The sequence below is a fragment of the Galeopterus variegatus genome, unplaced genomic scaffold, assembly GCF_000696425.1.
Source record: "Galeopterus variegatus unplaced genomic scaffold, G_variegatus-3.0.2 Scaffold2359, whole genome shotgun sequence".
Taxonomy (NCBI): domain Eukaryota; kingdom Metazoa; phylum Chordata; class Mammalia; order Dermoptera; family Cynocephalidae; genus Galeopterus; species Galeopterus variegatus.
This window is the reverse complement of record NW_007728470.1, coordinates 113,987-140,531: the sequence shown is the minus strand read 5'-3', so window position 1 is coordinate 140,531 and position 26,545 is coordinate 113,987. Positions and strand designations below refer to the sequence as shown.

The following is a 26,545-nucleotide window of genomic DNA, read 5'->3' as shown; positions in this document are numbered from 1 at the left end:
TGCCCTCCTTATGTCTGTGCCAGGGAGACCCTGGCTTTGGGTGAGAGGGGCATGCCTGGCCCATCAGGACCCAAGGGAGAGAAGGGAGCACGGGTAAGCGCTCCAGCCACGCCTTGTGAGGGACCCCTCCCAGCTGTGCCCTGTGGGGAGAGAGGGGGGGCGTGAGCCATCATCCCATCATCTCAGCAGGAAGCCTGCAGCCTGGCCCAAGTGGGGGGAGAGGGCCAGGGTCTTTCTAGGGGTTAGTGTGTAGAAGCCTTTATTTTCTAGGGACACCTGGGACTGTGGGATTCCTGGCCCAATGCTCCCCATGACAGGTCTAGAATGACTCCCCAGTGAGGCCCCACCCCTGATCCCCTGTTCCCTACCCCCAGGGCAATGATTGCATTCGAATATCCCAGGATGCTCCACTTCAGGTAAGATCCAGAGCTGAGGCCTGATTCAGGGCCAATGCGGGGCCAGTTTCTAGGAAGGGGCTTTACCCGCCACAGCCCGTTGGCTGACCCTGGACCCCTCTCAACACCTTGTCTCCCTGTTCAGTGTGCAGAAGGCCTGAAGGGAGAGAAGGGGGAGTCAGGAGCCTTGGTGAGTGTGGGACCATGGTTGGGGCAGGGGCGTGGGTCCTGGCCCAGCCTCACCCTCCTTTCCTCACCCCTTCTTTTGTGTCTTCTCCTCATCTCAGGGACCCTCAGGACTCCCAGGCTCAGCAGGCCAGAAGGTAACAGGCTTGGATTTGGCGGGTGGGTGCCAGGGAGGTCTGCGGGCCGTATAGCCATGAGGAGCTGGTGTCCAAAGTCTTCCGAGAGGATGGTATTCATGGGCACAGAGTTGGCAGTACCTGCCCCCATCCCTCCCAGTCATCCTGCCTTGTTCAAATACCCAGCAGAGCAGGCACATGGGGGAGATCGCTTCTTGGCAAAAGGAAAGAGGAGGATGGGATCGCTGCAGCAGGCATGTCCCAGAGAAGAGGTCAGGCTGAGGAGGCTTGGCTCAGCCAGGCCATCTTGATGGGGGTGTGTCCCCAAATCAGTGCTTGCTAAGGTGAGAGCCTTGGCCTGCATTCCAGGTATGAGCAGGACTAAGTCTAGTGATGACCACAATAGTGGCCTTAACTGGAGGGCCCAAGCTCGTTTTAGGGCCCTGTGCCTTGATGAGCAGAAAGCCTTGGAAATGTCTGTCTGTCTGTCTGCTGTGGTTTCTCTGGGGTCACCCGGATCACCTCCTAACCTGCTGCACCAGGGAATGCGTGCACAGAGGCCTCGTTTTCTGCCTTTGCAACCCAGAAGGGCTTGGGTTAGACATGGAGAAGGACAGGCAACAGGAAGGGAGGGTTTACTGACTGAATGGACCAAATGGAGGTGGAAGATATGGCAGAGATTGTCCTGCCATCCAGATAGGGGACTGGGCAGGGAAGGGGTGAATGAGCTGAGGTCATGTGGGCAAGGAGCCTCTCACCTTAACCTTTCTTCTGACCACAGGGCAGCTCTGGGGTGCCAGGAAAGGAAGGCCCTGGTGGGAAACCTGTGAGTGACCCCGATCCAGTGGGGGAGGGGGTTGCTGCCCACCATGCCCATTCCTGTTCTTCCAAGCCCTCCAGAGGGAGGGAGCTAGTCCTTGGGCCCTCTCTTGGCACACCAGTCTCCCTGCCCTGGCACTTATGCCCACTGCTTCTCCTCCCACAGGGGAAGCCGGGGATGCCAGGGGTGAAGGGAGACAAGGTAAGTCCGAGGCCTAGTTGCCCCAGGTCAGGGTGGGAATGGGAACCCCTCTCTGCAGGTGTCACTGGGCATCAGGGGCCCTGGGCCCAGGAGTGCTGGACCTTCCACGGGGACCCCCACCCCTTCTTTATTCCTCTGGTATGTGTGTGTGATTAGTCAGCCTGGCTTTGGGTTAGCTAGGTTCAAATTCTGCCTCTTCCACAAACGTGTTTGTGAATGTGGCAAGTCAGTGGGCTTCTTTCTTAGCCTGTTTCCACATCTGTCAATGGAACACAATCATGTCTATGGCTTGCTGAGAGGATATAGTTTTGTGATGTCCCAGGATCATGCATTGAATGAATGAGTCAGCTAAACAGGAAGCCCTGCAATGTTCCTGCTGTCCACTTTGATGTTGCAGGCAGGGCGCTGGACTGCACAGTGCCTAACACTGGTGGGGTCATGGGGTTCTTTGCCTTCCCCCTGGTCTCAGCCCCATCCTATCTACTCATGGTCTCTCCCTTCTGCTAGGGTGACCCCTGTGAAGTGTGTCCAACGCTGCCTGAAGGGTTCCAGAACTTTGTGGGGCTCCCTGGAAAGCCAGGGCCCAAGGGGGAACCAGGTGATCCTGCACCAGCCAGGGTGAGTGCCCAGAGTGGCCATTGAGGGACCACACACAAAAAGTACAAAGGCTGGAGGCATGATCATAGAGAGGAATTGGACAGAGGGAATGGGTACTTCTCATGGCCACAGAGAGATTATGGGCAGAGGGTCTAGGTTCTTAGCACGGGCAGGAAGAGGTCAGAACCATAGAGCTTAGGGCTGGGCTAGAGTGCCACCCTAGGTCTTCATGGCAACCTTCCAGGGCTCTCCAGGAGACTCTAAGATGCCTTTTGGGCAAGCTGGGGTAGAGCCAAGCCTTACTGTGAGTGAGGCTGTGCTCTGGGATTGGGTATTGGTTGGGGTTGGAGGAAAGGAGTGGGCAGGGCTAGGTGAGGGTCTGGCCTGGACTCCCCCCACCTCCCCACCCCCAGTCCCTCACAGATCCTCTCTTTCAGGAGCACCTGGGAACTATTGGACAAAAAGGAAATCGGGTATGTACTGGAACTTTCCAGTGGGATAGTCTAGCCTGGCCTCATCTCTCCCATTTGTTACATGGGTTGATAAGCCCTGCCTCTGGGGTGCTGGCCTCGAACCCCAGGGGACCCCCGGGTGTTTGAAAGGTTTGTGGTATGTGACATTGCTGTCCTCATATATGGCCAGGGAGTTTGGGGTGTCCCAACACACCCAATCTCAGCCCCCAAACCTTGTTTCCCTGCAGGGGGATCCTGGCATCCAAGGCATCAAGGGAGAGAAGGTGAGGGAATCCTGGCCCCTGGCTGCCCTCCTCTGCCAACTTGGGAGCCTTTCTGATCCCTGTTTTCCTTTCCCAGGGGGAGCCCTGCTTGTCCTGTGGCTCACCTGTAGGGGTTCAGCATCTTAGACCCTCTGCAGGGGCCAAAGGAGACGTGAGCTTCCCTGGCTTCGGTCTGCCTGGCCTGCCGGTGAGTGACGGCTTTCTCCCAGCCCAGTCCAGCTCATCCTTGCCACCCTGGCTCTTCCGGTCCCAAGTCTCAGGGCAGGGACCAGGAGGGAGGCCGTGAGGCAGGTGTCCCAGGCCTGCATCCTGGCCCCTCTCTCCACCCTTGTGCTGCCCCTGGCTACTTGCCCTGGCGCTTCCTCTTGGCCTCTTTGAGTGCCCAGATTATTACAGAATTAACTGTCCCGCTACCTGCAGGGATGTGGGGCTCATAATTCCAATCTTGCCTTTCTCTTTCTGGTTGGACACTCGGACCAAGGGAGTCTTGGAGGGGTGGGAATAGGGAGATGCTGTGACTCTATCTTGGTTGTTTTTCAGGGGAAGACTGGGGCTCCGGGGCCAACAGGGCTGAAAGGAGAGAAGGTGAGACCTGAGTTAGATGTCAGTGACACCTGGGCTTCTTGGCAGGCAGTCAGGGGAGGGGTGGCCCTGGGTGGAGAATAGGGGCAGTATAGACAAGAGATCAACCTGTAAATTCACAGTGAAAAAGATTGAGCAGCACTTTCTAAAGACTGGAGTCAAAGAATTTATTTCTGAAAGCCCTCATGTCATCCAAGAGAATTCCTTAGTGTTGTATTTTTAATTTAATGATAATCTAAAGCGTTTAAGAAAAAGATTGAGCAGCACTTTCTAAAGACTGGAGTCAAAGAATTTATTTCTGAAAGCCCTCACGTCATCCAAGAGAATTCCTTAGTGTTGTATTTTTAATTTAATGATAATCTAAAGCGTTTAAACACATTCAAGATGACCTTACAGTAAAACAATATGTATTTAACACTTCTTTACCTCTTGTTATATGCCAGGCACTATTCGAAGTCTTGTATGTGTATTACCTTGTTTTATCCTCCCCAAACTTTATGGGGTAGGTACTCCATTATTCCCATTTTGTGGATGAGGAAACAGAGGCACAGAAAGGCCAAGTAAATTGGCCAAAGTCCCTCTGGTGTTTGGCTGCAGAACTGGGATTTGAGCCCAGGAAGTCTGGCTCCAGACTCTGTCATCTTCACCACGCAGCTGGGTCCCTCAATTCCAGTGCCTGTGTTAACAGTTCTATTTATGATTGCATTGGAGACAAAGACAGCATTGAACTTCTAATGCAGCGTTACTCACATGAGGGGTTCCGTGGGTGTGAGTGCTCAGGTGAGAGGGGCGCTGAGGAGTGTCCAGACTCAGCCAGGCAAACCATGCTTGTCACTTCTCAAGGGCAGCCTTTACACCCCCACCCCACACCCGCTTCTTCCAGTCTTCTCCATCTTGGCAAATGGCACATTCCCAGATCCTCAAACCCTGCACCCGGCATCATCCTCAGTTCCTCCCTTCCCTGTGTCACCCCCTCCCCCCAGCCCATCCGCAAGTCCTGAGAGGTCTGCCAGTAACATCTCCCGCAGCCCCTCTGCTTCTCTCACCTCCAGAGCTGCCATCATTATCTGGGTCCCCCTGATCTTTCATCTGGGTGGCGGTGACCTCTTCTGGCTGGCCTGCAGCCTCCGCAGCTCTTCAGCAGTCCATTTTTCATGCAGTAGCTAATGTGGCTTTGTAAAAAGAATGCAGATTATGTGATTTCTTGCTTTAAAAACCTTCTGTGACTTGCCTTTGTACCACAGTCCTGCTGTGCCTCATAGGATCCTGGGCAACCCAGCCCTGCCTGCCTTTCCCAATTCGTCTGGGTCTCCTTTCTCTCCCGTGTTTACTGCACTTTAGCCATACTGGCCCACCTTCCATTCTGGAACATGTTCAGGCTGTTCTCACCCCTGAGATTTTACACTTGTGGTTCTCACTAGAAACATCTAGAATGTTTTGCCTCTCTACCCTCCCCCGATTCTTTCATTGGTTGACCTTATTCTCATCTTTCTGATAATAATAGTGGTTAACACTTCTCTGACCACCTTGTTTAAATGGCCTCCCCCACTCACTCTGTCTCATCACCTTGTTTATTTCTGCCAAAGCACTCATCACTATTTACAATCATTATTTAAAAAGTTCTAAGTGTGTGAGCTCCACCAGGCATGGCACGTAGCCCAGTGCCCAGTGTGTAAAGGCATCCAATGAATAGCTGTTGGATAAATGAATTGATGATCTTTGTGTGCTGGGTGAGGACTGATACTTGGGCTGGGATTCCATGCAGTGGTTTGGGGGCAGAAACATGGCTTCTAGCCCCTGGTTAGCCACTGATTCCCTTGGAAACCTTGGGGAAACCTCTTTCCCTCTCTGGGCCTCAGTTTCCCTAGCCAGGAAATGAGAGGAAAGTCTAGTTCCAAGGAGCTGCCTTTGTAGGTTTGGTTTTAGGATTGCTCTGGCATCTATACCCTGTGCTCTCTTTGACCATGTGTTTTATGCTTTGCTCTCAGGGTAATTTTGGGGAGGCAGGACCAGCTGGCAGTCCAGTAAGTATGTTTTGGATGGCAACAGCTGGGGGGAGGGCAGGGTGGGAGGTGCTGCCCATCAATGGGAGCTGATAGGGTTGGGCTGTGCCTTGGCATGGCTCTGGCAGAATGCTGGTATCACACATGGCTTCTTATCATGTAGGGACCACCAGGGCCAGTGGGACCAGCAGGCATCAAAGGGGCGAAGGTGAGTCTGGGGATGTTGTCCACGCAGCAGCCAGGGCAAACTTCCCGGGCAGACTCTCATCTTGCCCTGCTGCAAACCCTCCAGGCTTCCTCACTGCCTGTAGGACAGTCTGACTTCTTAGCATGGCGTTGAGACCCCTGATGAGTTGGTCCCCTCTTTGTTTCTTCCCTGTTCTGCCACAACCTCTCCTGAGATACCCCTCACCCAGCACAGGTACTGTCAGATCTGGCTACATTCCCAGCCCCAGATTCCAAACCTGGTCCTGTGCACCAGGGCCTGGGAACCCCTCATGCAGTGTCCTTGCTTGGCAGGGGGAGCCTTGTGAGCCATGCCCAGCTTTGTCCAAGCTTCAGGATGGGGATGGCCATGTGGTGGCCTTGCCTGGCCTGCCCGGAGAGAAGGGGGAGCCTGGGCTTCCAGGCTTTGGTCTGCCAGGAAAACAGGTGAGTTCCAGGGCCTCTGGAGGTGGGAGGTAGGCAGAGATCAAGAGAGAAGAGGGATCCTTCCTGGGTGTCTTGACTCCCTGGGCAGTGGGGGGTAGGTGGGAGTATGTGGTGGGCTCTGTGCCTTTGTCTCCAGTGGGAGCTGCCCTGACAGGCCTCTGTCCTTTATCCTGGGGCACAATAGGGCACAGTGGGCAGAAAGAGAACCAACCCTGGACCAGATGGACCTGGGTTCCAATCACAACTCTGCCTTTTACTAGATCTTTGACTTCAGCAAGTTACTTTTATTCTCTGTTCCTCTGTTTCCTATGCATTGTGTTGCTGTAAAGTTGAGTCACGCCATGTGTGAAGCACTTAGCAGTGCACGATAGGCACTAGGGAAGTGATAGTTACTGCTGTGGTTATTGCTATTGTTACTGCTTTGAAAGTGGCAGCAAACACTAACATCGTGGACAGTATGTGCCATGCATGGATTAGCTTGTCTGATCTCACAAGAGCCCTACGGGGCAGAAGCCTATACTATTTTTATCATCCCCATTTGGCAGGTGAGGAAGCTGAGGCATGGGGACAGATGAGGGAACTTGCCTAGGTCACCCAGGTGGGGAGTTTGGCTCAAATCTCTTCTCTTTTTTATCATCCCCATTTGGCAGGTGAGGAAGCTGAGGCATGGGGACAGATGAGGGAACTTGTCTAGGTCACCCAGGTGGGGAGTTTGGCTCAAATCTCTTCTCATAACCTATGCAAGATGGCCTCACTAGCCTGAGAGCAGAGACTTGTATTTCCTGCTGAACCCTGGGTCTGACACTGTGCTGGTTGGGACCTAGGCGTGTCTGGTATGAGCCAATGGGTGCTAGAAATGCTTTCTCCTCAGGGAAAGGCTGGAGAGCGTGGACTGAAGGGGCAGAAGGTGAGAGAACCTTGGTGGGCATATGGGTGGGCATCCGCTCCTCTCAGAGGCCCCCCCCACTCCTTTTCCTGATTGGACTGTGCCCACTCTCTACTTCTTTCCCAGTCCCCAGCCTTCAGCCCCTGAGAAGCCAGCCATGCAGGTTGGGACCTAGGCGTGTCTGGTATGAGCCAATGGGTGCTAGAAATGCTTTCTCCTCAGGGCAAGGCTGGAGAGCGTGGACTGAAGGGGCAGAAGGTGAGAGAACTTGGTGGGCATATGGGTGGGCGTCCGCTCCTCTCAGAGGCCCCCCCACTCCTTTTCCTGATTGGCCTGTGCCCACTCTCTACTTCTTTCCCAGTCCCCAGCCTTCAGCCCCTGAGAAGCCAGCCATGCGGGTTCCAAGGGGGCAACCTGCCCCTCGCTGAGCTACTCTGCCCACCTTGATCCCTGTTCCTTACAGGGTGACGCTGGGAATCCTGGAGACCCTGGAATGCCTGGCACCACAGGGCAACCAGGACTGTCGGGAGAACCTGGGGTTCGTGGCCCTGTGGGGCCAAAGGGAGAAAAGGTCAGTCAGGCAGGGGCAGTTTGTTGCATGAGCAAAAAGAAATTGCATGGGGAGCTAATGAGGACCCCCAGGGGATGCCTCCTCCTGGCCTGGCTACCGGCCCTGGCTCACCGGCTCCTGATTGTGTCCATCTCTGACCAGGGAGATGGCTGCACTGCCTGCCCCAACCTGCAGGGGGCGATGACCGACGTGGTGGGACTGCCTGGGAAGCCGGGCCCCAAAGGAGATCAGGGCCCAGAGGGCGTGGGCCGGCCTGGTAAACCTGTGAGTTCAGACTGCCTGTCCTCTGGTTCTCCCCTGCCTGGACTTTGCCTTTTCTTCCTCCTGCCCCCTTTCTCCTGTGAGAACTCCATGGGCCCCATTGCGCCTTTTAGGGCAAGCCTGGTCTACCGGGAGTTCAAGGGCCCCCAGGACTGAAGGGTCTACAGGTATGTGTGAGTATAGAGGGCTGTGAGCCTGGGGTGGGAATTGGAGACATGGCACAGGGAGAAAGTGGAGGCAGAGGAGGTTAAGGAGAAGGGGCTGGAGAGAAGGTTGAAGGGTGACTGGGGAATCTTCAGCCAGAGGTTGCCCTTCTGCCTCTTCAGGGAGAGCCAGGCCCTCCAGGAATGGGAGTCGAGGGGCCCCAGGTGAGTCTTCGGCCTTTTACCTTTGCCTGCCCACCTCAACCCTTTCTTCAGCCAACTGCCTACTCCCACCTGCCCCCAAACTGTTGCCTCTTCAGGGAGAGCCAGGCCCTCCAGGAATGGGAGTCGAGGGGCCCCAGGTGAGTCTTTGGCCTTTTACCTTTGCCTGCCCACCTCAACCCTTTCTTCAGCCAACTGCCTACTCCCACCTGCCCCCAAACTGTAGAGCTCTGCTTGAGGGCACAGCTCTGGGGCCAGGTCAGGCAGCAGCCCTTCTGGCCTGCTGTTGCTTCTGTCGGGGACTTGGCTTCAGCTCCCACCTCTCTGACCCTAGGGTCTCCTTGGGGAGCTCTCCTGAGTTTGAGCTGGCAGACGCCCCACCCTAGACGAGGTCTGCCAGTGGGGCAGGTTAGCTTGGGCTGCTGTGCCCCAGTCTACCCTTTATGACTTGCAGGGGGAGCCTGGAGTCCAGGGTTTGCCTGGCATTCAGGTATGTCTGCCATGGGCCTGGAGGAGGTGGTAGGGGAAAGGGCAACTCTAAGACAAAGGATCAATAATTGTGCTCCCATCTGCAGGGACTTCCAGGACCTCGGGGACCACCTGGCCTCTCTGGAGAGAAAGGTGCCCAGGTGAGCCTCTGCCTCCATGGGCATTGGGCCTGCAGTGCTTCAGAGGGCTCTGGCAGAAGGGGCATGAGGGCTGAGTGATGCCTATCAGAGGGCTCTCCAAGACCTGCTCTGATGTGTCTCGCCTGCTGGATTATAGTCAGCTTCAAATCTGCCCATGGAACCTTTTGCCCTCTCTCCCACAGGGATCTCCAGGGGTGAAAGGAGCCACTGGACCTGTGGGACCTCCTGGTGCCAGTGTCTCTGGGCCTCCGGTAATAGTCCTCTTTGCACTCCATGCTGGAGATGTTGGTGGGACCAAGGACATTGCTGCTGGGAAGAGGGCATGGGACTGCCCCTGCCCATCCCAGCAGTGGGGATGGGAGGAGAGAGGCCTCAGCCCGGCTCAGCCTCAGAGAAGGAAGACTGCACTGTTTGGGGGCAGTACCTGAAGAATAACAATAATGATCACACCATTTTTTGAGCTGTGACAGTGCAGAAGCCCTGAGCTAAGTTCTAAACACACCATCGTTCACTTAATCCTCCCAACAGCCCTGTAAGGGAACTGTTGTTATTGTCCCTGTTTCAAAATCGAAGGTCAGAGAGCAAAGAGGCAGAGCCAAAAACTCGAACCCGGGTCTGCCTGTCCCCTACTTGGAACCTTGGAGTCACTAGGCATCATCTAAACCAGTGCCGCCCAATAGAACCATCTGTAATGGTGGAAATGCTCTATTCTGCACTGCCCAAGACAGTAAACACACGTGGCTGCTGAGCGCCTGAAACATGGCTAGTGTGACTGAGGAACCCAATTCTAAATTTCATTTAATTAATTTAAATTTAAATAGCTGCATGTGCTATTGGCTACTGTATTGTTCAGCACAGATCTAGACCAGCAACTACTTCCAATCTTGTTACCCTCAAAGACCTCCCCTTTGTTGCTATTCCCCAATGATTTCCATGTTTTAAAATATGTGTCTATTGAACAAATTGCATAGATTAAGTAATCATAAGTGCATTTTCTCATTTTTAGTCATAAAAGACCTTTATAATAGTCAGCTTCTACTCCATGTGAACCCACTAGAATTTTACAAGATGATATAATTTTAGCCTAAATCAAAGAAATGCTACCTTTCAGCCAGCTGTGCCATGCTGGGTCATGGGCAAATGTATAATTTGTCTTGCATTTTTGGTAATGTTAAAAATAGGCCAGCAAACTATATCCTTTCTTATCTTTGTAGATCCCTAGAGGAATTCTAGTTCCTGCTTGGCAATAACTGATGGATTCCTCAGGGTGCATCAAAGTCCAGGGGGCAGGGACTTGCCCAAGCCCACGCAGCCAGTCTGTAATGCCCAGCAGAGTGGGACAGTTGGGGTTTCTGCCTGTCCCACAGAGCCCCAGGGTATAGGCAGAGACGTGGACCCAGTCCTTGGGGAGCTTTGAGTCCCATGTGTGAAAGTGGAAGGTCCCGCAGGAAGGCACCCATGCAGATGCCTCTGTGTGGCAAGACTGGCCTCTCCTGGCCTGAGCAGATTCCAGACCTCTCCTCAAGCTGAGTCCCATCGAGGGGGCTTCCCAGGCCCAGCCCCACACTCCCTAGTTGTGTGTCCTTAGGCAAGTGACAGTTTCTCAGAGTGCCCAGTTCCTTGTCGATGAAGCAGGGCCTAAATTCCTTTCTCCAAGTTAAGTCAACTGAGGCAACTTTTGTGACAGAGAAATTGTGTATACGCACTAAAGGGAGACAGGAGAGAGCAGGGACTTCGGGCCAGACAGACCTGAGTGCAGTTGTTCTGTTAGGTCTGTCAGGCAATGTCTTCAAGCCTCAGTTTCCTCTCCTGAAGAACAGAACAATACCGTCCTGCAGGGCTGGGAGCAGGGCTCCATTCAGTGTTCTCTGGCAGGAATTGGCCCAGTGTCTGGCACCAGAAAGTGCTCAGAAAATGCCAATCTTCTTCCTTCCTCCTCTCCTTGCCTCTTGTGCCTCAGTACCCCCCTCTAGAACATGGGCTCCAGGACTCGGGCTCCAGGGGAGCCTGGTGCTGCATCCTTTTGTCCCATCACCCACCCTTCTCTGCACCAGGCCTTGCCCATCCCATCTCTGCTGACAGAAAGTGCTCAGAAAATGCCAATCTTCTTCCTTCCTCCTCTCCTTGCCTCTTGTGCCTCAGTCCCCCCCTCTAGAACATGGGCTCCAGGACTCGGGCTCCAGGGGAGCCTGGTGCTGCATCCTTTTGTCCCATCACCCTTCTCTGCACCAGGCCTTGCCCATCCCATCTCTGCTGACAAGCCTCACCCACTGACTCTGGGCTCTCTCCCTCCAGGGTCTTGATGGGCAGCAAGGACAGACGGGACTTCCAGGAGCCACAGGGATGCCAGTGAGTACAGTGCCTCGAGACAACAGGAAGCCATGGCCGTCCCTGCCCTGCACCCCTGTCTACTCATCTCCCTGTTTCTTCTCTGTAGGGTGAAAAGGGATCTCGAGGAGAGAAGGTAAATCCCAAGGACCCGTGACCAATACTGTGGGGGAATTAGCAGCTCTACAGCCCCACCACCCAGGGAAACCTATGCACATGGTAGCTATTCCTGGACTGAAGGACAGGAGCTGAGGAGGCATCCCCCTCTACTTGCTATCCACTGATTTCTGGGGCCCTGATACTCCCCATTTCACCTGGTTGCTGGCCCAGAGCTCAACTAGGATCACAGGAAACCAGAGAACTCCAAGACCCCCATGGGGGGCAGCTGGGTGTTCAAGTGGGGGCTGAGTCCAAGGATGGGGCAGGAAGTGAGTTGGGAAGGATGAGTGGTGAGAGGGACAGGAGAGAAGGGCATGGAAGCCAGGTTGGGCCCAGAGGAGCGGGGCTGCGGTCACAGCAGTTGAGCTTGATTGTACTTAAGGCAGGAACATGGTGCAGCAGCATGCAGGGCTCTAACTAAAAATGGATGATAACAGCAGGACCGTCATTTGCTGTATACTCACCATGTGGCAGGAACTCTACGTACATGAATCCATCCCACCCTCATGGCAGTCTGTGTTTGGAGTTATCATCCCCATTTTACAGATGAGGAGGCCGAGGTTCAGTGAGGTGGAACAGGTTGTCCAAGAGCACAATCATAAGAGGCAGATCATGGACTTAAACCCTGGCCTCTCCATCTTGAGCGCCCACGCTGCCTCCCAGATGTTGGTTTGCTGAGAGCCCTCCATCCTTGGCCACCTCTAAGCAAGGCTCTTATCTTTTTCAGGGAGAGCCAGGGGAGTGCTCCTGCCCCTCTCGAGGAGACCCCATCTTCTCTGGCATGCCGGTAAGTGGTGCTGAGAACCTTCTCCCCAGCCTGGGGAAGGCCCGGCTTCCAGCCTCGCCTGATGCCCAATGTGCAGAGCCCTGCAGGGCTTCACACCCCAGCCAGCCGCCTCTCCACGCAGCTCTGCGCTTGGTGTGGACGTTGCCTATAACCTCTCCCCTTCTTTTGCGACCCCCACTCCCACCCAGGGTGCTCCGGGACTTTGGATGGGCAGCTCCTGGCAGCCGGGCCCGCAGGTGTGTGTCGCTTGTCTCCTCTGTCTCTCCTCTCATCCGCCAGCGCCCCGAGGCTTGCCCACCCTAATGCTGCTGCCCCCAGCAATGGGGCAGAGCTCTCTTCTGGCTCTGATTCTTTCTTCTCTCCCCCAGGGTCCCCCAGGTGTTCCCGGACCACCAGGCCCTCCTGGAGTGCCTGGGCTGCAGGTAAAGGAGAAGAGAGTGGGGAGTTTGGGTGGCAGGGCTCATGCAGTCATGGTGGCTGCCCACGATGAATCCCGCTGGACCCTGCTGGAGTACGCTGCTCCCTGGCTCCAACCACATATGCATGTCGTTTCTCACTCCTCAGTGCTCCTGCTTTCCAGGGCTGCAGGAGGGCCCACTGATCCCTTAGGCCAGGCTGTGTGCACTCCCCACCCTTTTTCGAAGAATGCCTTGGTGTGTGTTAGCCCAAGCACCCCACCTATGGGTGTCAAGCTCAGGCCTTGGTCAGCTGTCAGGAACCTGGAATGTAGGTCAGATAAAAATCCCTTATACTGGCACAGAGCTCCACTGTTTTGGAGCAGAATCCAACATTCATTCATGCAATACATATTTTTGCACATCTGCTCTTTTCCAGGCACTGTTTTAGGTGCTGGGGACAGCAGTGGACACAAATAAAAATCCCTGCCTTCTTGGAGCTTGCATTCTAGTAGGACAGACAGACAAGAAGCAAGATAAATAAATAAAAGACAGTATGTTAGAAAGTGATATGTGCTAAGGAGAAAGATAAAGCAGGGAGTGGGGATAGGGAATGGGAGGAAGGCAGGAAAGATATTTGCAAAAAGTGCTGAAAAGGTGACATTTGAATCAAAATTTAAAGGAAATAAGGAGTGAGACTGTGAAAGAGAGCATTTCTGGCAGAAAAAGCAGCAGGTGCAAAGGCCCAGAGGTGGGAGTGTGCCTGGCATGTTTGGGGAATAGCAAGGAGGCCAGTGAGAGTGAGGGAGAGCTTTGGGAGTTGTTGTCTGTGTGCCATTGTGAGTAGAGTGTGCATTCCAGGGGAGGTATCCTGAATTTAAATCCTGGCTCTGCCATGTGCTAGCTGTGTGATGCTGGGCAAGTTACTTAACCTCTCTGTGTTTCAATTCCTTCATCTGTCGAGTGGGGATAATTATAGCACCTACCTCCTAGAACATCTGTGAGTACTAAACTAGCACATGTGAAGTGTATAGGATTGTGCTCAGCATATAATAACTGCTTAGGAGGCATTAGCTGTCATTACTACAGTGACGACTACTATTAGTACTTTATATCCATGTTCTCATTCATTTGAGCCTTACATCAACCCCAAGAGGAAGGTGGTGTAATCTTTAAATCACAGCTGGGCCAAGCTGAGGCTCTGAGAGGTGAAGTATCTTGTTCAAGGTCACTTGGCTAGGAATTGGCAACGCTGGACTGGGGCTTCCCCATGCACAGCACTTTTTGCTCCCTTCCACTGCCTTTCAGGACAGTTCCCCAATGGTATGCATACCAGGCCACATTTTCTGGAGGTTCTAGGAGGCACAGATAGTAGCTTCTTTGTGTGTGGCTCCGAGCTCCTGAGAGAGTGGTTCTTACCTGTAGAAGCAGAGCAGAATCACGTGGAAGCTTTTTACAAGCTATTCCTCCCTGCCCTAACGATTTGATAGTTTGTCTGTCTCCTCCCCACTGCCCACCCCTGCGTGCCTCCCTTGCCACCCTGGGCTGGGAATTGTTCTGGTGAGCCACCATTGCTGTTGGGAGTCTTTCTGGAATCCCAATGCTCTTTGCCCCATCGGGAACATTGAACTAGAGCCCACACCACGCATTTGAGTCTGTCTCCTCCCCACTGCCCACCCCTGCGTGCCTCCCTTGCCACCCTGGGCTGGGAATTGCTCTGGTGAGCCACCATTGCTGTTGGGAGTCTTTCTGGAATCCCAATTCTCTTTGCCCCATCGGGAACATTGAACTAGAGCCCACACCACGCATTTGGCAGCCACACGTTTGCCGAGTGTCCAGGCTTCCTGCTGCACTGCCAGGAAACAAGGATCTGTCTGCAGGGGACTTGCAGTTTGCTTGGGGAAGTGTGAGCATCATTTCAAAGTGACTTATTAACAAACGAGAGCTGATGTAGTGTGAACCCTGTCAAGACACACTGGGGGAATGAGGCAGAAAAGAGTGCCTGCTGAATCTGGTCCCAGGCACCAGAGTCCTCATCTGGTGCCAGGCCCTGAGACCAATCCCAGGCTGCCACTTACAGGAGACTGCCCCATGCCACACAGGGTACAAGAGGACTGAACATCTCCTCTCTTCAGGTGCAGAGACAGGCTCAGAGATGTACAGCACTTACTTGGCGAAGGCTGCATAGTCCCAATGCTTGATAAGTTCATTCCATCTGGATCCATTTCACAGATGAGGAAACTGAAGCACAGAGGTTAAGAAATGTGCCTGAGGATATATAGCTAGGAGGTAATTGAGGCTAGGTTTGAACTCAGGCTGCACTCTTCACTTCTACCATTTAGTTCTGGGAGGGCAGGAAGGAATCTCAAAGTATCAGGCTTGAACTAACACACCAGCGATGGAGAGTGGAATAGGGGGTGACTAATAACTTAGGGGCATAATAGCACTTTACATATTTAAGGCATTTTTCCTGTGCCAAGCACATTCTAAGCCCTGATGGCACATGGGAGTGCTAGAGGGGTCTGGGTGGAGGCTGACTCCAGGTCTGACCCAGGCCTGGTACAGCCTGTCCTGAAATGGAGAGGGCTGCTCAGGGCAGGTGATGTGTTCCATTGTTAGGAGCTTGGGACTTGAAGAGAGGCTAGATCTCAGAGTGGGCCAAGGAAATCCTGCATGGGGAGGGGCAGGTTGAGCAGCGGTGCATTCACTCAACACGTATTTAATGTACACCTCCTCCATGTCGGGCTCTGGGGATTCAAAACGGAACATATTCCCTGCTTCCATGGAGTATTTAACATGCAAATGTACACTGTGAATCTGCCAGGGGAACAGTCTGGTGGCACATGTTTAACGTGAGTACTCCGGGTGCCAAGCTCTGTACTAAGCTCCTTACGGCCATCGTCTCCTTGAAGCCACACCATAAACTATCCCTGTTTTACTGATAGGGAAACTGAGGCACAGAGTTTTTTTTCCTCAAGCAACCTGCCAAGAGTTACACAGGTAGCCAAGATTTGCACCTAGGTGGGTCTGACTGGCAAGCATCCACCCTCGCTGTGTGCATGAATGTTCTGGGGATGTGTTAAGGAACGATGCTGCAATAGTGCTTAAGAGAAGGGATGGAAGCCAGTGGTCCTCACTCTGAATCTCAGTTCTGTGCATTGCTCGACTTGTGACCTTTGGCAAGTTACTTACCCTCTCTGAGTTCTTTGTTCTGTTTTGAAGACGGAGACAGCAACACCTAGCTCACCGAGATAACTGATGATTAGATGCGGAATTGTAGAACAACTACTCAGCACAGAGAGAAACAGTAGTTGCAATGCGGAAGACCCTCTGCCCACTTTCTGACTTTCCCCTGACATGTGGGGAAGGCTCTCCCTGTTGGACTATTTTGGGGGTTCCTCCTCTGGGCCTCCTCAACTTCCCCTACAAAGGGTCTGGAGACTTTTGAGCTAAGAATAGATGTCAGCCTTGTGCCAGCTGGGGCTCTCAGCTCGGCAGAACGAGGGGATGAGGCAGGGGGCTGATGGGAAGGAAGCAGGATGACAGCGGGCCACAGGGGGCCAGTCCACTCAGTGTCTCTTCTGCTGCAGGGAGTGCCTGGGAACAACGGTTTGCCGGGACAGCCTGGACTCACTGCAGAACTGGTGGGTACCGCAGGACTTGCCATCCACCTGCTCCCTGCCCTTCCCAGTGCCAAGCCGGCCACACCAGCCCTTTAGCTGCAGTGGGGGTCCCTCTTCCCTCACCCTTCCGAGGCTGGGGAAGCCTTGATGGCATGACCCTTCCCAAGGCTCTACCTGATGCCGTAAGTCTCCGCCTCCTTTCCCTCACCTGCCTGAGCCCACACTTCTGTCTCCTGCAGGGATCCTTACCAATTGAACAGTACCTCCTTAAGGTAAGAGGGGGCCAAGGAAGGGAGTAGGAGCTGGCGGGGAGTCTTCTAAGAGGATTCCAGTAGAAAGTGCTCAGCTGCGTGGCACCTCGCAGAGAGCAGCAGTTTGTGGGGAACGTGCATTCCAAGCATCTGTCTAAGAGGGTCTAGCGGTGCCTGGCTTGTAGCAGACCCCCAGGCAACACTGGATGAATGAGTGCCTGAAGGAATTCTGTGAAGGCACCCACGTGGTGGCTGCTGCCAGCACAACCAAGCCTGAAGCAGCAGTTAGTGGGCTGTGAAGGTCATGTTCTTTGATGAGACTGGGTAGGGCCTAGAAGGCTTCAACTGTCCTCTGGTCAATCCAGAAAAGATCCGGGGAGCAGATGGGATTTGAAAGCAATTCCAGGGTGTGAGAAAGGGGACTTGGGGCCTGGTGGGAGAGTCAGCTGTGCCAGAGCCTGCAGACAACCTTAAGACCCACCAGAGGCTGTAGCCTGGTCTGGCTTCCCAAGCCGGGCAGGGGTTTCCCTTGGGAGCCGAGGGTCACACAGCCCTCCGTGCTCAGCACAATCATTCCTCAGGCTGCCCTCATGTTCCTGGACTTTTCTCTTCTCCAGCTCAGCATCCTCAGGGGCCCCTCCCATGCCTTGGCCTCCAGAGCCTCCACCTATGTCCCCCCATCCTGGCCACCCTCTTCTGGCACTGGCTAGTCAGTGCCCTGAACCTCCCACTACCCCAGTGGGCCCTGGTCAGGGCAGAGTATGGGGACTGTCTGCCCCACCCTTGCCCTGAACAGCAGTTGAAGGAGGTCGGGCTAACCTCCTAGTGGCGGCTACATGTTGCATCACAGGGGGGTTGTGGCAGGGGAACCCCCAGCTGTTCTCTCCTAGGTTTGTCAAGCCTGAGCCCTCCCAAGACCTGTCCCTGGGCAGTGACTCTGTGACTCCAAATCCAGGATTTGACATTTCTCCCTGTAACATTTCATCTGTTGGCTTCTTAATCAAGTGATCTACAGAGGGCTCCAAACAGGAACTGAGCGTAGCCTGGAGAAGGGGTCAGGAGCCCCAACCCCCACACATATCCACTGCCCAGAGGAAGCCGGGGCCTATGAAAAGGGCACTGCTCTGGCCTCAGATGGACCGGGGGCCAGTCCAGGCTCCCCTAACCTTAGACAAGTCATGCCGCCTCTTTCCAGTGCTGGCTTGCTCATCTCCACAATGCTTATAAGACCACCTGCCTCCCTGCGCCATTGGCATTGAATGTGATAATGCTCGAAGGCCTGTTAGATGCCTGTCCTTTACATGAGCACCATTATGCTGAGCTTTGCAGGAACAGGGAAGGTGAGAGCAGAGCGCCTGCCCAGGGCCCATGGGCAGCACGCCAGGCTACAGACAGGTGCCAGGCTCCCCAAGTCCTCTGAAATTGTAGGCCGGTTTTTACTAGTGGGTTTTATTTTTTCTGGGGAGAGGACCCATAGCTTCCATCAAACTCTCAGAGAGGTCTGTGAACCAAAGAAAACTAAAAGTCCTGGGTAAGAGGAAGGCCTTCCAGAAGAAGGCCCAGCAACCTGCGGGGCCTGGGAGCAGTCGGGTCTGTTCTGGGGAACGGGGGCGGTGCCATCGCAGAGGGTGTTCCTGATGGGCCTGGCTCCTCCCGCAGCTGCTTTCTCTGCTCCCATGGGCAGAGAAGCTGGCGTTTGGAGCCAGCCTGTTCAGCCTAAATCCTCGTGGCTTGTCCTCACAGTGGGTGCGGGTTGCAGGAACAGCCGGGCCAGATGGTCCCTCTGTGGGCCCTTCCACCTCCTCCCACACGCCTGTCTGGAAAGTGGCTTTGGCTTGGCCCACCAGAGCTTCTTCCTGGAGAAAACTCAAAGCCAATTGTTGGGATTGGGTCCCCTGAGGATGGAGCTAAGCTGCTGCAGGGATGTGGCTGGGGAGGGAGAGAGTGTGGGCGGAGGACAGCCGGGCAGGCGTCCAGTTCTGGTTCTGAGTGGGGTTCCCCCTTCAGCCCATCCTGCCCTTTCCATTCCCTCATTAGAGCATCTGCGGGGACTGTGCTCAGGGGCAGACGGCCCACCCAGCGTCGCTCCTGGTGAAAGGAGAGAAGGGAGACCAGGGCATCCCTGGTGTGCCTGGCCTGGACAGCTGCGCCCGGGTAGGGACTGGGCTCGGGGCAGCCCCAGTGCGGGAGGGCTCCCTGGCCACCTTACCTGACAGAGACTCCGTGGTCCTCCACAGTGCTTCTCAGAGCGGGAGCGCCCGAGAGCTGAGGAGGCCCGGGTAAGTGGGCCCTCACCTGAGCACCCCCACCCCTGGCAGTGCCCCCAGGGAGAGGCCCTGGCCACTCACTGTCACATCTCCATCCCTCCCCAGGGAGACAACAGCGAGGGAGAGCCCGGCTGTGCTGGGAGCCCTGGGCTGCCTGGCCCTCCGGGACTGCCAGGCCAGAGAGGAGAAGAGGTGAGGCCAGGGACCGGCCCTTTCCCAGGCAGGGCCTCAAGATGACTGGGGCTTCTCACTTGTCTTAGATCTTTCTGGAACCTCTGAGGCTTCGCAGGCCCCTTACTGCTAGGGTCTCGCTGCTCTCCTGGGACACTGGCTCCTCCTGCTCGTGGATACATGAGACAGTCTTCCTCCGCCTGCAACACCTCCAGGGCTCATTCCTTAGGCTTCAGCTCTTTGCTCAAATGTCCCCTTCTCAGTGAGACCTTCTCTGAACACCCTCTTTAAAATTGAGCCCCATACAGCAGCCCCAGAGCTTCCAGTCCCCCTTGCCTGCATCATGCTTGTCACCATCTGACATATTGTATATTTACTTCATTCAGGAACATTCCGCAGGTATCTGCTGAGCACCGATTATGTGCCAGCCCCTGTTTTATTTGTTACCACTCATCTGCCCTGGAATGCAAGTGCTATGAGACAGATTTTTATCTCTTGTGTATTGCTGTGCTCCCAGCCCCTGGACCAGTGCCTGGTACATAATAGCTGCTCAATAAATGTTTGTTGGATGACTGAATGAATGGGATGAAAGGCCATTGTGACATCAGCTAAATGGTCCTGCTTTGACAACTGCTACCCTCTGTTAGCTGTGGCTGTGGCAAGCTGGGAGCAAGACTGTGGTGACTCTGGGGCTCTGTGGGGCCTGAGCATCTTTATCCATTTCCCTTGGCTTCCTTTGCAGGGTCCGCCTGGTGTGAGAGGTTCCCCGGGTCCTCCAGGCCCTATTGTAAGTATCTGTGTTTCCCTGGCCTGCTTGAGAAGCTCTCACAGGGTCATAATGCTCAGACACCACTCTGCTGCCTTGTCCCCAAGAAGCCGGGCAGGGCAGGAAGAGGGAACTCCCACTGCCCTCCCCTTCTGCTCATCAGACATCTGTGGGGGCTGGGGTCTCCCACCACCAAGTCCCCTGGTCCTGCTTAGGGGAGGCCCTCAGGGGCATGTCTCTGCCTCGCCATCCCCATTCCTGCTGTGGTTGACATGATGGACCAGGCCGCCCTGGGCAAGGGGGCCTAAGCTTCTGACTCACAGTCTTGGCAGCCAGGGAAGCATGTGGCATTTGGCCAGGTCTCTCCAGCCTCTGTGACACCAGTCCCTGCAGGGGCTGGGGGCTAAGGTGGAGCTGCCCTCCATTGCTCTGGAGGCCATTGCTCTAGGGCGTCTACAAAGATTGGACTGGGGCATCTGCCCTGGAGTCCTGTGTGGTGTGGATATGGCAGGAAAATAGAAGTGACTAGAAAAACTGGAAGAACTGAAAATGCTTTCTTTGCTGGTGGGAACCATCTTAGAACCAGGTAGCCACCCACTTTGGGTGGGTGGGGGGCATATGGAGGGCAGGTGGGCAAGACAAGAGAAACGGCTTCCACTCCAGCAGAGGCATTCAGGTAGACTCCAGAAGACTTGGGAAGGACTTTTTGGTGCTGGGGGCTGTTTTGCATCTCTGCCGATGGAGCCGTTCTTCCTGGAGCAAGGGGAGGAGCCTTCATCTTTTGGGCCAAGACTTTCAGGAGTCTCTTTTCCAGCTGCCTTGAGAATCCTCCCACGACCTCCTCTCCCCATGACCCCCCAGCCCCAGCCAGTGCCCTCCAGGCTGCCCCAGGGTTACTGTGCTTGTGAGATGTGACCTGCCTGTTTCTCCCACCAGGGCCCCCCAGGTTTTCCTGGTGCTGTTGGCTCCCCCGGATTGCCCGTAAGAACCTAGTGCTGCTCGACCTCCCCTCCCCCTGCCAGCCAGGTCTCTGTGGCTTTTGCTTGTGTCCCTTCCTGTCGTGCCCTCATCTCCCTCCTCTGTGTTTGTTGTCCCCCTTCAGGCACGGTAGCTAACGACACAGGTTCCCCGAGCTGCCAGCAGCTGGGACATCCTCCCAGTCTCTGACTCCTTCCCCTTGTCCCCTCGCCCTCTTCCCCTGCTTTCTTTCTCTCATCTTCAACCTTCCACCCGCTTCTGTTTCCCTTTTCTGCCACCATCCCATGTCACTCCCCCGGGCCTCCTGAGCTTCTGTGCCTTCGTGCGCAGAGCTGGTGCCTCTGGGAGCTGCTTTATTCCTCCTTCTCTCTCTGCCTCCTGCTTCTCACCACCTTAGGTGTTGACTGAAGATTTGCTGAAAGTAGTTCTTGGGGCTCTGCCAGGTACCTGGCTCCGAGCCTGGCAGAGTTGCCAAAGCTTTAGGGCTTCACATTGCAGGCTGGCACAGGTTTGCTGACCTGCTGCTTGGCAGGGCTGTCCAGAGGCACCCAGGGATTTAAAGGCAGCCATGCCTGCACCTTTCCCATCATCCTAGAGGGAACTCTTGGCTTCCTCCTCTTCCTTTCCTCTTCTTTGGCTTCAGTCCCAGTCTCTCTGAGGCTGGGCACGTGATAACAGCCAGTGGGCTTCTGGGTGTCGCGGGGCCCTGCCCCTCGTGCCCGGCGCCTTGGCTGCTCCTTCTGCCAGGTGTCGTTAATTGCTCTGCCTTTGTCATCGTCACAGGTGTGTTTAAGTCACCCCCGTCCTCACTGTTGCTCCCTCTTGGGTCACGGAAACTAACCTCCTGTTTGTTGGATTTTGTGTTTGTGGGGCCTGGCTCCTCTCCTCCCGGGCCTGGCAACGGAGGCTCAGGGAGCAGGGCCCCTCCTTGTCACAGCTCCATCTGTCCCCACGTCCTCATCTCTGGCCGGGCCTTGTCTGTTTCTGCTTGCTTGGGTGAAGGGGCCATCTGTCCGTCTAGCCATCTGTCTTGTGTCGTGGAAAGGTTTGGGCGCCGTCTCTTGAGGGCTTGAGGGAGAAGGGGGCAGAAAAAGTGCCCTTAATGGTGCTGTGAATCTACGGCAGCCACAGCTGGGAGGAGGAATGAGGCAGGGGGTGCTCGCACTGATTGAAAGTGATATCCCCATCCACCCTACAAAGTGGCAGGGACTGCCCTGGAGGGAGCCTTCCCATGTCTCTCCCCTGCATCCTAAAAGAACGGGACTTCTGGTTTGTGGGGTTTGGGGCTGGACAGGTAAGTGATGGGTAGCTGGTGACTCACTTTGCTGGGGAGCATCACTCTGAGGGCACCTCTCCTGACAGTTGCCCCTCAAAAGGAGCACACATCTGATCTGTCACCCTACTAAAGGTGCACCCCAGACCCACCAATGAGGGCACACCAATGACAGTCACCTGGGCGGTACCCTCACAGTCACCTACCTTGGGGGAGTGTATCTCTATAGTTAGAGACTTGGGGAGTATGCTCCTGAAAGGCACCCATATGTGGGGGTTTACACCTCTGACAGTCACCCTTCTGGAGCACACCCCCTATAGTCACCTTGCTGGGGACAATAGGAGGGCCACTAGTGACCTCCACCTGTGTCGAGAATGGGAACAGAGGGCTGTGGGGCAGGGAAGGAGCCAGGGGCTGGCTGGGGATCGCTGTCCCCTGCAGTTTCTCATGATTTTTCTCTTCAAGGGCCTTCAAGGAGAGCGAGGCCTCACGGGTTTGACAGGAGACAAGGGGGAACCGGTAAGAAGAGGCCAGCAGGGGCTGGAGGCAGAGGAGGAGCCCTAGGGAGGCGGGGGGTGGGCACAGGAGTGGCCGCTGAGTGGAAGGTGGGGGGTGGGCTCCAGCTTTTGAAACTCTTTGCCCTCAGCCCTGATTCCCTACACATGGGGAAAAGGAGGCCGGTCTCCATGTGCCAGGACTCCCTGTCAGGAGCACACAGCTGTCCCATCCTCCACCAGCGTCCCTGGGGGTCTTCCCTCCTTCCCGCAGCCTTCAGCATGCCCCTCCCACTCCCTCCTCCCTGGTCCTCACCATCCTGCTCTGAGCCTTCTTGGGCTCTGCTCCCAGGGTCCTGGTTGGGCTGAGCTTGTCACTCAGCCCAGGTCTATAGTGGCAGTGACCAAGGGAACCTGGGGCAGCTGTCCCATCCTCCACCAGCGTCCCTGGGGGTCTTCCCTCCTTCCCGCAGCCTTCAGCATTTCCCTCCCACTCCCTCCTCCCTGGTCCTCACCATCCTGCTCTGAGCCTTCTTGGGCTCTGCTCCCAGGGTCCTGGTTGGGCTGGGCTTGTCACTCAGCCCAGGTCTATAGTGGCAGTGACCAAGGGAACCTGGGGCTTTGGGGAAATGGCCCAAGGTGGTGCTGTGCTGGGGTGGGTGGGAGCCTGCCAGATGGCAGCTCCATATGTTCCGGCTTTGGCCAACCTTTTGCCCAGGGAGGGGTGAACGGAAATGTTGGGGGCCTGGTCCATCATGTCTGCCTTTCTTTGCAGGGTCCACCAGGGCAACCTGGCTACCCAGGTGCCATGGGCCCCCCGGGACTGCCTGTGAGTAAGACAGCCTGGCTCTGGGGGTACTGGAGGCTGGGGCTGGTGGTCAGGACAGGACCAGGCTGGGCATCCCTCAGCAGACTCCCCTTTTCCAGACATTTCATGCTGTGCTTCTGCCAGGCTGTCCATGCAGCTCCCCCATTGCAGGCCTTCTTGGTACCATGGTGTGGCCCCATCACTCTGCCTTGGGGGGCCAGCCTCTCAGAGCACCCCACGAGTTCCAGACAGAGCAAGAATTGAGATCTGCCTCCTCTGGGAGGTTGGAAGAGTTGGGGAAACAGTGAGGAGGCACTACCTCCATGCAAGAGCCTGCTGGGTGGTCATGTCCCCACTTTCCCACAGTGGCCAGTGGGAGGCTGTCGGGACAGATGGGAGGTCACAGTGGCACTCTTGAGCAGCCCACCTCTCTCCTGCCCCAGCTGTCTTCCTCCATGCCATCTGCCCCTGAGTGCCCATCTGGGTGCCGTCTGCAGTCTCCACCCCTCGCATCAGTGCCGTGATGGGCCGGCCATGGGCTAATTCTGCTCTCTCTTTGCTGCTTATCAGGGCATCAAAGGGGAGCGTGGCTACACTGGACCCGTGGGAGAGAAGGGGGAATCGGTGAGTCGCAGCTCTGCGGGTGCGGATGGGAGGAAGGGCTTCAAACACCTCCGCGCCACCATGGGGCTGGAGATTTTCCTAGCAGCCTGAGAAGGAGACCGTGACCCCTGCTGCCCCTGCCCCCGGTCACTCCAGCTGTGTCTGATGTAGGCTGGTGGCTGCAGAGGCAGAAGCTGTGAGGAGAATCCCAGCAGGTTTCGTGGAGACAAGTTGGCTGGGGCTCAGCTGCTGTAATAACTCCTCCTCCTCCTCCTGAAAGGGCAAGCTGGCCAGGGCTGGGGACACCAGACCCAGCTCCAATCCAGGACCTCCGTCCCCACCAGAGCTACCCTTTACAGAGCCGGGGGGTGCTAGGCCCCGCTGAATGCAGGAGCTGGGGCTGTTAGATGAGGATAAAGAGGCTCGTGAAGTGACGTGACTCGCACAGGGTCCTGCAGCCAGTTAGTGAGTTAGTGGTGCATCTGGACTCGTACCCAAGCCTGTCTGGTGACAAACCACAGATGTGAGATCAGCCAGACTGGGACTGGAGTCTTACCTTTCCATGCTCACACATTTCAGTGGGGCCTCAGTGAGATTCAGCAAACCTTGTCATGCATTTATTCAATAACAAATATTTCTTGGGGGCCTACTGGGTGCCAGACTCCCTTCTGAGGCTGCTGTGGTGGCAAGTCAGTCAGTCGCCCCCTCACCCTGCAGTGGGAGGCAGAAAACAGATGAATACACACACGCATGTAAATGATGAGAGATAAGACCAATGGTGGAAAAGGTAGAGCAGGGCAAGGGGCTGGAGCGGCGTGCAGGGTGCTATTTAGATGGAGGGTCAGGAAAGCCTCTCTGAGGAGGTGGCGTTTGAGCGAAGATCTGAGTGGAGGGAGGGAGGGAGCCATGTGGTTGTCTGTACTGGGGGATCCTAGCGGGAGAGGCCATGGGTGGGGCACTGCAGGAATAGCTTCAAGCCATCTAATGAGTTGGTAAGGGTTCAGGAGACCTAGAAGGGGTGGGGGAATGGTGGGCATTCCAGGTAGAGAGAATAGCCATGCAAAGGCCCGGGGCTGTGAATGTTTAGAGCACGTTCAGGGAACAATGGTCTGACAACAAGGCAGAAGACAGAAAGGGGAGAGAGAACTGGTGGGAAAGGGCGGTTGGTGCCAGATCACAGGACGCCTCAAAAACCAGTGTCGCTAGAAAGTGTGCACTTCATTCAGTTGGCAAAGGGGAGCCTTGGAAGGTTTTTGAGCAAGGGAGTGATGTAATCAGAGCTGTGCTTGAGGAAGAGAAGATGGCAGCCGTTTGCTGGCTGCACTGGAGTGAGCCAGGAGGCAGCAGGACTAGTTAGTTGGCTGACTCAGTAGCTCAGGCAAGGGAGAGGAGGCGCGAACAGGCCAGGCAGGGAGTCCTGCTAGCTTAGGGGGCCTGCCGCATGCCCTGCCTCTGCTCTGTGCCCCGACCCCTGCCCCAGTCCACCAGCCTCACCCCTCATCTACCCCAGTCAGACTGACTGATTCTGCTTCTTTGTGTCCCCAGGGCCCACCAGGATCTGAAGGCCTCCCAGGTCCCCCAGGCCCAGCGGTGAGCGAGGGACGGGGCAGGGAGATGTAGACATGGGAGCCCTGGTCCTGGTCCTGCCCTGGGGTCCAAGGGCAGGAAGAATGGGTTCCAGCTGCATTGTTCCCTGTGAGTGACAGGGTCCCCGAGGAGAGCGAGGACAGCAAGGGAACTCGGGTGAAAAGGGCGACCAGGTGAGTGATGACTGGGACCGGGCTGGGGGTCCCTGGTGGTCACCAACTCTAGCCTCCCTGCCCCACCCACCCTTGAGTTGTAACCTCCCACCTCATGCCCAGAGCCTCACCTGCAGGCCATCTTGGGCAAGGCCCCATGGGCTTGAGGCTGCCTCTTCTTGTCACTCTTTCCACCTGGACGGCCAGGCAGGAGAGAGGGGGCGGCACAGCACACTGTCCTTGCTTCTTTCCCCAGGGATTTCAAGGCCAGCCAGGCTTTCCAGGCCCGCCGGTGAGTGAAGACAGAGCTGGCTCTGTCTGATGTGGTCGCATTGGGAGGGGCAGGCCTGACCAGGCTGGGCTGGGTGACGATGGGCCTGGGAAGGGAGGGAAGAGGCAGGGAAAGACCGGCCTGGGTGGCCAGGCCCAATTCCAGGAGCCAGGACCTGGAGAGTGGGGCCTCGTGGGTGGGCCCCGGCCCAGCAGGCCAGGCGGCCATAATGCTCCTGGGTGGTGTTTCTAGGAAGTCAGAATGGATTGCATTAACATGCGCAGGAGGAAGACAGGAGGGGAGCTCCCCCCGAGCCCTGCTTTCACTCCTGCCTGCTCCTATATTGATACAGGGTCCCCCTGGATTCCCAGGCAAAGTTGGAGCACCTGGCCCACCAGGGCCCCCAGCGGAGAAGGTGAGCAGGACCCCAAGTTGGCCAAAGTCACAAATCTGAGCCACGCAGCACCCTTACCCCTAACCCACCCCTAGCCTCAGGCCTTTGGGAAATTCAGAGACTGATTCTTTGCATCAAGGCTGGGGAAAGAGGTGTCCAGGATGGGCCCAGCCACGCTGGACAGCAACAGGGACTGTGTTAGACCAATGAGCTCCTCGGGGTGGCCACTAGGTCCAGAA

General features: G+C 55.7%; 1 protein-coding gene across 1 annotated transcript in view; it reads left to right on the top strand.

Annotated features, from left to right (window-relative positions):
* The window catches only part of COL16A1 (collagen, type XVI, alpha 1), a 49,469-nt gene that overhangs the window by 10,261 nt on the left and 12,663 nt on the right, over positions 1-26,545 (top strand). Inside the window, exons 13-53 of the mRNA XM_008581457.1 lie at positions 28-93; positions 375-416; positions 541-585; positions 683-718; positions 1,479-1,541; positions 1,683-1,718; positions 2,226-2,336; positions 2,753-2,788; positions 3,016-3,051; positions 3,128-3,238; positions 3,592-3,636; positions 5,622-5,657; positions 5,800-5,844; positions 6,156-6,287; positions 7,159-7,194; positions 7,637-7,744; positions 7,886-8,008; positions 8,119-8,172; positions 8,332-8,373; positions 8,825-8,860; positions 8,946-8,999; positions 9,182-9,250; positions 11,295-11,348; positions 11,437-11,463; positions 12,214-12,273; positions 12,462-12,509; positions 12,642-12,695; positions 16,259-16,312; positions 16,531-16,563; positions 18,580-18,696; positions 18,780-18,821; positions 18,915-19,001; positions 19,723-19,767; positions 20,683-20,727; positions 22,463-22,516; positions 23,267-23,320; positions 23,870-23,923; positions 25,448-25,492; positions 25,609-25,662; positions 25,898-25,933; positions 26,265-26,327. Of these exons, the coding sequence (XP_008579679.1) occupies positions 28-93; positions 375-416; positions 541-585; positions 683-718; positions 1,479-1,541; positions 1,683-1,718; positions 2,226-2,336; positions 2,753-2,788; positions 3,016-3,051; positions 3,128-3,238; positions 3,592-3,636; positions 5,622-5,657; positions 5,800-5,844; positions 6,156-6,287; positions 7,159-7,194; positions 7,637-7,744; positions 7,886-8,008; positions 8,119-8,172; positions 8,332-8,373; positions 8,825-8,860; positions 8,946-8,999; positions 9,182-9,250; positions 11,295-11,348; positions 11,437-11,463; positions 12,214-12,273; positions 12,462-12,509; positions 12,642-12,695; positions 16,259-16,312; positions 16,531-16,563; positions 18,580-18,696; positions 18,780-18,821; positions 18,915-19,001; positions 19,723-19,767; positions 20,683-20,727; positions 22,463-22,516; positions 23,267-23,320; positions 23,870-23,923; positions 25,448-25,492; positions 25,609-25,662; positions 25,898-25,933; positions 26,265-26,327 (2,388 nt within the window). The remainder of the gene's footprint in view (positions 1-27; positions 94-374; positions 417-540; positions 586-682; positions 719-1,478; positions 1,542-1,682; positions 1,719-2,225; positions 2,337-2,752; positions 2,789-3,015; positions 3,052-3,127; positions 3,239-3,591; positions 3,637-5,621; positions 5,658-5,799; positions 5,845-6,155; positions 6,288-7,158; positions 7,195-7,636; positions 7,745-7,885; positions 8,009-8,118; positions 8,173-8,331; positions 8,374-8,824; positions 8,861-8,945; positions 9,000-9,181; positions 9,251-11,294; positions 11,349-11,436; positions 11,464-12,213; positions 12,274-12,461; positions 12,510-12,641; positions 12,696-16,258; positions 16,313-16,530; positions 16,564-18,579; positions 18,697-18,779; positions 18,822-18,914; positions 19,002-19,722; positions 19,768-20,682; positions 20,728-22,462; positions 22,517-23,266; positions 23,321-23,869; positions 23,924-25,447; positions 25,493-25,608; positions 25,663-25,897; positions 25,934-26,264; positions 26,328-26,545) is intronic.